We start from the raw sequence: 8,727 nt of genomic DNA, 5'->3' as shown, positions 1-8,727 counted from the left end.
GTTAGTTCTGTATTTATTATTCTGTTTTCTGCGGGGGTCTTATTTATTATTCACGATCCATACTGTTAATTAAACCTGAAATCTTGTTGCATTTCCGTGGCAACTCGGTTAGGATCATTAATTGCCTGATCTGCCACATTCCTTAAGGCTGTAGACTGCGCATGCGCTTCAGCATCTTCAGTTCTGGCTGCTTGAAATTGAAAGAGGCTATATTGATTCGAATGTGCATCTACAATTAGCGTATCGCGGCCGTATCTTAACACAGTGTACAATTGTGTCCATCGATGAGCTTATTCCGCAAGTAAGCAAAATCCCCACGGCTTCAGGTACCTCTACAAGTACCCCTCCGATCCTCCCACCCATTGCGGCCAGTGGTCCTCTCCTCACCCTCTCCCCTACCCTCCCCTCCCCTTCCGGCGAAACCAACAAACACGAACGAAGGTGCATCCCTCTCTCTCGCCGATCTCTCCTTCTGCAGCGAGGTCGGCGACGCACATCGGCGCGCGATCAGTGAGGCTGGCGTGTGGTGTCTTCCGCCCTCCCTCTCTCTCAGCTAATAAACTTCCGGGCGACTTTTCTTCTGCAGCGAGGGTCGGGGACGGGGACGCACACCGGATTCAAGGCCGGCGACGATCATCGACGACAAGCGCGGTAGCGTGGTCTCTCTCTCTCTCCCTCTCTCTCTCTCTCTCTCTCTCTCTCTCTCATAGCTAATAAATTTCCGGCGATTTTACTTCTGCAGCGAGGGTCGGGGACGGGGACGCACACCGGATTCAAGGCCGGCGACGAACATAGACGACCAGCGTGGGTGTCGTGGACTCTCCCTCCCTCCTCTCTCTCTCTCTCTCCCTCCCTCCTCTCTCTCTCTCTCCCTCCTCCTCTCTCTCTCTCTCATAGCTAATAAACTTCCGTCGATTTTTCTCTGCAGCGAGGTTTGGGGACGCACACCAGTTCAGCAGGAGGCCGGCGACGAGTATCGGCGACCAGCGCAAGTTCCGCTGATTTTCTTCTGCAGCCACACCGGCGATCAGCGCGGGTGGTCAGGTCTCTCTCTCCCTTTCTCCTGCCCTCTCTCTCTCTCTAACTTCATCGTTTCTGCGTAGCGGGTTTCGTTCTTCAATTCGTCGCCGTTTTTGCAGCGGGCTGGGTTCAGTTCACCACGGCGTCTCTGCTCCACTGTGGTGGCGGAGACAGTGGGGAGGCTAGCGGGGGCCAGACCCCATCGCTCGGCCCAAGCCGCTCCAAGTTGGGCAAAGGCCCAACCCTAGGAAGCAACCCATGTTGTTGGCCCGTTAGGATGATCGATTAGTTCCCCTTAAAAAAAGGATGAGCGATTATTGCTTGACTACCAGCCGTCGATCTTCTAGAAAAAAAAAGTGAGACTACCAGCCGTCGCCCCCGTGCACTATCTCCAGCGTCCGGCGGCGATGCGTGTGTTCGTCGAATGTCGCCCCCGTGTGCTAGGGCCTAGGGCATCGCCAGTATCCGACGGTGATGCGTGTGTTCGTCGTCTGTCGCCCCCGTGTGCTAGGGCCTAGGGCATCGCCAGCTTCCGGCGGCGATTCGTGTCTTCATCGTCTGTCGCCCCCGCGTGCGGGCCTAGGGCATCGCCAGCGTCGGGTGGTGATGGGTCTGTTCGTCGGCCGTCGCCTGCAGCCTGTCTATATATGCGCCAATTTCATGATATCCCTGTGTCAGGCGCTTCAAAATTATAAGATAATTGTCTTCTTCGCCCTCCTATGTTCAACACCTTCTGCTTGGAAATTCATTGCTTCTCTGTTCTTGCAGAATGAAGGGTCGTATTGAGGTGATGCGTTCCCTCTGCAAGGTTTTGGACACAAACTTCGAAGATAAGTTAAAAGAACTGGGTCAATGGGAGGAGCTTGACGAGGGAACGATAGAATGGAAAACGGTCGAGAGCAGATTAGAGCGGACGATACAGACGCTACTTGAGGTCAGAGATGAGAGATATAAGCAGGTAATAAACATTGATTCGACTGCTACTTTTGCTGAAAATTGGTGAAGTTCCTGCGTGCAATCCGATCAGTTTACCGTCTTGATGTTTGTTGGTGTTAATTGTTAGGTCCATAATTGTGAGTCCCTCTGTCATTTGATATGTCGACGATTTGGGTGGGTAGGGGTTTATCCGCTCATGGGTTGATATTGAGTTCAGGCCCAGTCAGAGTACGCACATTGGCCAGAACAGTGTCCGATAGGTCCAGAGTGACATGATCTGACGTTACTTCTTTCAGGACAATGGACGTTATACATGATCAAGTTTATTTAGGGAAAAGAGAGAATCGTTGCAAATTTAGACAAACGTGAGGGACCTGGTTAAGCATGTAGGCACTTCTTTAAATATTTGATTGCAGTGTACAGGTTGTCCAAACGTGCTCTATTAAATCCTGAAAAACTTTCTGGACAATGTTAACTGTTAAGCACCACGGCACAATCCTGTTTTCTAGGTAAGAGATAGGTTCAGAGGGTATGCTGCAGCTTTGGCTTCTTCAGGGTTATATACTTCCGGAATGCAATGCTGCTAATATGATCTCGGACAATTAGTCCCACACTTGCCTCACCTTGTTTAAGGTACAAAGGGTTTTTATGGAGCCAAGTGAGGGCGCAGTCCAAGGACACTTAACACGAGCATTCTGAAAATACCGTTGTTGGTCCTGTTCACTGAACATTCCCTTTCTTGTCTTCTAGATGGTATTGAGACGCAGCGTCTGAATGTAATTCAGAAGGACAACGGTAGTGTACTTTAATTTATGCTAGCGTACCCTTTGTTGTGAAAAGCATCATCCGTCGACCCGTTCTGAGAAATTTCTTTTCGCTTGGTAAATGCCAGAATTTGCTCATACTAGCTCGAACGCTTCTTGCTTTAGTGTATCCCAGTTTCCACAAATGCTGCACGAATGACCACCATCGAGAGTTCTTCTCCACTTGCTCTTTGGTTGCTGAACTGTCCAGAGAATTTTTTAAATTTTGTTTGACACTGGGGTTGTCCAGATTGTTTTCCAATGGTCTCTTGAAGCACTAGCAGTTCTCGTACCATTATTGTTTCCCTGGTTAGTATTAATCAATGTTGTAGGCTTAGCTTGTAGGCACTACAAAACAGTGAAAATGCCACTTTTTCCAGGGTTCCAAGCTGGAAAATCCTACAGATCAATTTCAGGTATCTTGAGGTTTAGGATCATTTCAGCATCGTGAGGGTAGAAAAACTTCGTAGCCTCATTACAATCCTTTTTGCCTGGTCTGATGATTTAGACTTTTTCAGTCTTGTAAATTTCTTGCTGAACTCAGGTTTCATGAGACCATTCCTCGGAAGTCAGTCATTCCTCCATTTATTGATGCCCCTTCCATTTTCAATTCTCCAAGTGGTTGCCTTCTTCAGGAGATACAGTCCATGTTCCCGTTCCTTTCCAATCATGTGAAGGATCTGGTTTCAAAACTGTATGCGAGACATTTGGTTGGATAATCATGAACGAGCATATGCACAAAGTGTTGTTATTGCATTTATATTTCGATGTGGGCTGTCATGTCATTCTTATTAACCAAATGTCATGGTGTTTGATCAGTTTTATTTTTCTTGAGACATCAATATCAACTCTATCATCATGCTGTCGCATATTCTCTATCATCATGATATTGTCTGTATATTCCAGCTGAAAGAGTGTGGGACTAAGGTCATACAACAGTGGAAATCAAACGATGCACCAGCATCAAGAATCGTTGATTTTTCAGAAGCCTTAGCATTTTATGATGCTGCATCGGCAACAGAGTCATCCACACAGCTCACTGGAAGCAAAGCTCTCAACATTGATTCAATTAAGAAGGTAGAATTTGTTTCAGTTGATTCAATAAAGAAGGTAGATTTGTTTCAGTCCCTAAACTAATGCTACCTATTCGAGCAGATAAATAAGGAAATTCTTTTGCAAAACTCACTAGAGCTGAAGAAATTGAAAGGAAAGTTTGACAGGCTCAAGAATAAGTTGTTTTCTCTGATTCACAAGAACCATCTTCAGTTGAGTCTGGCGGATTTTGTTTTTGAAATGAAAGGTAATCTGTTGGTGGCTTTACTGTTCTTGAATTTTTGACATTTTTAGACTGATCTGAACATGTTACTGGTTGATGATGGCAGTAGAATAGAGTACCATTTAGTGAGATAGACATACCTTGAATTGCTGGTCATCATTGTTTGGATATTCTTCATCATTGCTCACATCGTCATCATCATCCTGCACATAGTCTGAATCCCGCTCCTCTTCATTGCGGTTGGGGATACTTGAGTGCTGCTCTTGCTCCAAGTCCTCTTCCCCATCTTCAAGCAGTGCTGGAAGTGTTGTTGTAGGTCTCTTGCGCTGTCTTTTAAACTGCACATGGACTTATTTCAATTGCCAACACATTAGAAAAGACTCCTCGATGGGCCTCATAGAGCACAGCTAGTTGATCAATCTTGCTTTGCGTATTGGCATCAAGTACTTTTTGCAAGCACATCATTAAAGCAGCTGCTTAGCTCCCCAACTATGGCATCGTCATTCCTCTTTACAATATTTGTGACGTAATATTTTATCATTTTCAGTTGAGTCGAATAAAGATTATTTTTCTGCACGCAAGAAGTTGAAAGAGGCGATCTCAAATGTCAAAGCTCAGGTTGTTAAGAGGAAGGAAATAATTATGAGAACAGAGATGCTGAAATTGGCTATAGATCAATCAATGCCCCTGGCAAATATCGAAGGTAAATAATTATATCTTATGTCTTAACTAAACGAAACTATGTTGATTCTTTTTGCTTTCTCACAGAAAATTGCTCTTGTTTCAACAGGGTTCATCCAAGTGATCAAAAGACAGGTGGATGTGTTGGTTCAGGATGAAGGGAAACCTTATATTTATGATTGTGAAGATATAAATTCAATTCTCGATAAGCTCCAATCTATTGCTTCTGAGAAGAAGGCTCCGCAAAATTCAGGTTCCAAGCTGAGAATAAAAGAACTTGTTCCGGAAAAGGGAATGCAGGAGAAAGCTTCAGGAACCTCAAGAGCAAGTTTTAGTCTGTCTGCTGCTAATGCGGGTAAGGAATCTCGAGAGAAGCCCGCAGCATGTCTGAGATCAAGCTCAAGGCTCAAGGAGAAGCGAACTCAACCGGAACTGCGAGGAACAATGAGTCTGTCTGTCCAAGTCCTTCCACAGCAGGAATCATCAAGCTCCCAAAGTGGAGAAGAAGATCACTCAGGGGAAACCTCAAGAGCAAGCTTCAGTCTGTCTGCTGCTAATGCGAGTAAGGAATCTCGTGCTGTTGCTCAAAAGAAGCCTGCAGCAGGTCTGGGATCAAGTTCAAGGCTCAAGGAAACGCAAACTCAACCAGAAATGCGAAGAATAACGAGACTGTCTGTCAAGGTCTTCCCACAGCAGGAATCATCATGCACCCAAATTGGAGAAGTAGAAGATCACTCAAGGAAAACCTCAAGAGCGAGTTCCAGTCTGTCTGCTGCTAATGCGGTCAAGGAATCTGGTGCTGCTGCTCAAAAGAAGCCCGCAGCTGGTCTGAGATCAAGTTCGAGGCTCAAGGAGAAGCAAGCTCAACCAAAACTGCAAAGAAAGACGAGAGTGTCTGTCCAAGTCTTTCCACAGCAGGAATCATCAAGCTCCCAAAGTGGAGAAGAAGATCACTCAGGGGAAAGCTCGCTGCCTGTTGAACCGCAATTGATAGCTTCATTGCCACCACATCCAAGGCAGCCCAGGACTCGAAGAGTGGAAATACCACCTGGTAAAAAGCTCACTGATATTACAAATTTTGCATGTATTACAAGGTGCACTGTGTTTTGCTCCTTTAATATATGATGTTTGATGTCTTTTAGGTGAAGGATGACAAAAGCTGACAAGGTCCGCAACTTGATGGAAGTGAACATCCAAAATAAGGTAGATCTCTTTATGTGTCCATGGGTTTATTAGCCAGCAGCAAGTGCTCATGCGGGATGAACTAATAAAATATGTTGTCATGATTCATGAATGAGAGAAGTGCATATATCAACCCTGAACTCCTGCCAAATGGTACCAAATGGCACCCGAATACTGCCAAAAAAAATACAGACCTGCTGCGGGTTTCTTTGGGGTGTGGGCAGGCAATATATGTGTTCAGCAGGCAAAACTATAGTAATCTGTGTTCATATTGGTAGCTATTTATCAGTAGCTGTTTTCTTCAGTAGGCAACAGATTTTTTTCCGTGGGCAATACTGTAATATCTGTGCTCCTATAGCTATTTTCAGCATCTGTTTTTCTTCAGTAGGCAACATACTTAGGGGTAGGGGGCAGGTAATATATGTGTCCGAGCAAGCAACACCGTAAAAGTCTGCGTTCATATTGGTGGTTATTTTTCAGCATCTGTTGCTTCAGTAAGCAATATATGTTTTTCCAGTAGGCAATATTGTATTGGAAGCTGAACAATGTGTTCAGTAGGCAATATATGCTCAGCTTTATGTTACAGCAGGCAATACTGTAACAACCTGTGTTTCATATTGGGTAGCTATTTTCAGCATATGTTTTTAGGCAATAGAAGAGGCCTTCTATTCAGGCAACAAAATAGATGGGGTGTACAAGCAAGCATTAGCGTATAATTTTCAGGGGGCAAAAAACAACAGTAGATATAAATTAGGCAATAAAAGATGATTTTTTAGTTTTTTTTTCTAGTGCGGCATGATAAGGGTGAAGATGACAAGAGGGCTCTATCTGTTTTTATCCAGTGGGGTAGGCGGCATATAAGCAACTAGGGTTTGCATAATCTGCCATGTTTTTGTGTTGCATTTTGGCCATCAACCAAAGTCCGTTGACTCGCCCACACGCTCAATCGATGTAGGCAAACCTTGGCGGGGGGGGGGGGGGGGGGGGGCGTGTAATAGAGAAGGGCATCAACATCTTCATCATAATCATTAGAGAGACTATTCAGATCAAAGTCAACCATCTATGAAGAAAACAAAAAGGGAGAAAGATTAGCAAACAGGGGGGGGGGGGACATTTTCATTTTCACAAACAATTTTTTTCAGAAGCAATTCTGTGTTAAATTCTCCAGTTTTTTCAAGAAAGATTAGCAAACATGTTGGTTTTAAGATTTTTTTTACACACATCAAGTTTGAATCAACAGATATTTGTGACCAACCTTGCGCAATTCTCAAGAATAGTTTTTGCATCATTTTTTATCAACAAAACAGGTTGGTCCTGTGAGCAACTCTTTTTAGTTCAGCTCTTCTCTAGTTCACCTACATTTATTTTCGAACAAACATAGGGAACTACTGTCCCATGAGCAACACAGGGAGCCTACAAGGGTTGTTCCTTTTTGCAAAAATAAACAGATTCTTTTAGCAATTTTTTTACTCATTGCTGAGGGTATCCTGCAACGCCTACATCATTTTGTTTTTGCATCAACTTGCTTACATCATTTTGTTAACGTCAACTTATTACTGAGGATGTCCTGTAACTTTGTCTACTTCATTTTGTAGAACATTTAGGGGACCTACTACTTTTTTTGTGTGTTTTAAAGCAATTACAGGCCTCTAAGCAACTCTTTTTCTCAAATTTTTATTATTGTTTGCAGGGGCCAGGGCTAGGCGTAAGGAATTAAAAAGCAACAAAAAACAGAGTGAATCCACCAGAGTGAGTGAATCGGTAGAAGAGGGGGCAATAACATGAATAACATACAAGATCCAGAAGCAAGTCTGTTGTAGGAATCTTTTGCCAACAAACAGAAGATTTTGCGCTGTAGGAATCATGTAGCGATCAGATCAGATGCAGTAGTCAAAATTTTGCCAACAGTAGCCAAAAATTTTCTACTTTTTTTTGTTGCTCGCCTGATTTTTCACATATATGGTCAGATGCAGTGGGGATTTTTTTCGAAAGTTTTTGCCCTGCAGTTGATTTACTGCCTTTTATTTGCCTATTTTGGTGGGGGGTGCATTCCTTTCTTGGACGAGACTCTCCCTAGTCCATGGTGTGTGGTGGCTGGGAGGGGAGAGGGAAGGCGAAGGATGAAGGTGCACGCTGATTGTTTCCTGGAACATGCAAGAGCTTTGTGTGTTGATTGATTAAGAACGGAATGAGTACAGAGTAAAAATTGCAATATGCTAGTGGAGGGAACCTCTAGCAGTCCACACCCAACCGCCGGCCTCAGAATTTCATCTTTCATGATCGCCCACTAGTCCTACCCCAACCCTCTTTAGGCCTTGTACAATGCAAGGTGCTTAGAGAAATAAACCAGACTGTCTTATCGGTGCTTATTTCTACAGGAGAGACGCTTAACAGTCTGGTTTATTTTTCTAAGCACCTAGCATTGTATAAGGCCTTACATTCCAAGCTAGCTTCAACAGTCTCTACTCCGCAATAATTTTGTTTACCACCATGCTGCTAGTGGTTGATATGTTATCTAAGGTTCGCCGGTTCTTCTCCTTCCAGATGGAGAATGAGACCAACGTGATGATTGCGCTGACTTCTTTTCTATTTGCCATCGGGCAATTGGTGGACACCTCCTCCCACCAAGGAACAATATTCAGAGGCGCAGCAACAGACGACCAGAACGTCCTGGCAAACAAACATTGCATGAGAAGATGATTCAAAACGTCTCCAGCTTCTGAAGACACAGTACAGAGCGGTTGGTGAGGCAGCCCTCGGCCTTGCAGGCGATCGGCAGTCCAACATCTGTTCAGAATTGCAAGTCATCCAAAGAATTTCTGCCGTAGT

General features: G+C 44.4%; 1 protein-coding gene across 4 annotated transcripts; it reads left to right on the top strand.

Annotated features, from left to right (window-relative positions):
* The first annotated feature begins 364 nt into the window (after positions 1 to 364).
* LOC109759318 (uncharacterized) lies at positions 365 to 7,889 on the top strand. Of its 4 annotated transcripts, none has more exons than XM_073510556.1 (11): positions 365 to 441; positions 587 to 651; positions 743 to 804; positions 929 to 1,044; positions 1,789 to 1,978; positions 3,666 to 3,836; positions 3,915 to 4,059; positions 4,583 to 4,738; positions 4,826 to 5,767; positions 5,859 to 5,919; positions 7,589 to 7,889. In XM_073510556.1, exons 5-10 carry the CDS (start codon positions 1,790 to 1,792, stop codon positions 5,867 to 5,869), a joined length of 1,614 nt encoding a protein of 537 aa, XP_073366657.1. In that variant the 5' UTR covers positions 365 to 441; positions 587 to 651; positions 743 to 804; positions 929 to 1,044; position 1,789; the 3' UTR covers positions 5,870 to 5,919; positions 7,589 to 7,889. The 4 variants fall into 4 exon arrangements, with proteins under 4 accessions (XP_073366657.1, XP_020173731.1, XP_073366658.1 ...); XM_020318142.4 differs by having other exon boundaries at positions 587 to 659; XM_073510557.1 differs by lacking the exons at positions 365 to 441; positions 587 to 651; positions 743 to 804; positions 929 to 1,044 and adding an exon at positions 1,398 to 1,630.
* Positions 7,890 to 8,727: the final 838 nt, after the last annotated feature.

The sequence above is a fragment of the Aegilops tauschii genome, chromosome 3 (assembly GCF_002575655.3).
Source record: "Aegilops tauschii subsp. strangulata cultivar AL8/78 chromosome 3, Aet v6.0, whole genome shotgun sequence".
Lineage (NCBI taxonomy): Eukaryota > Viridiplantae > Streptophyta > Magnoliopsida > Poales > Poaceae > Aegilops > Aegilops tauschii.
The sequence above is the reverse complement of the archived record's forward strand: the minus strand, read 5'-3'. Positions and strand labels throughout refer to the sequence as shown.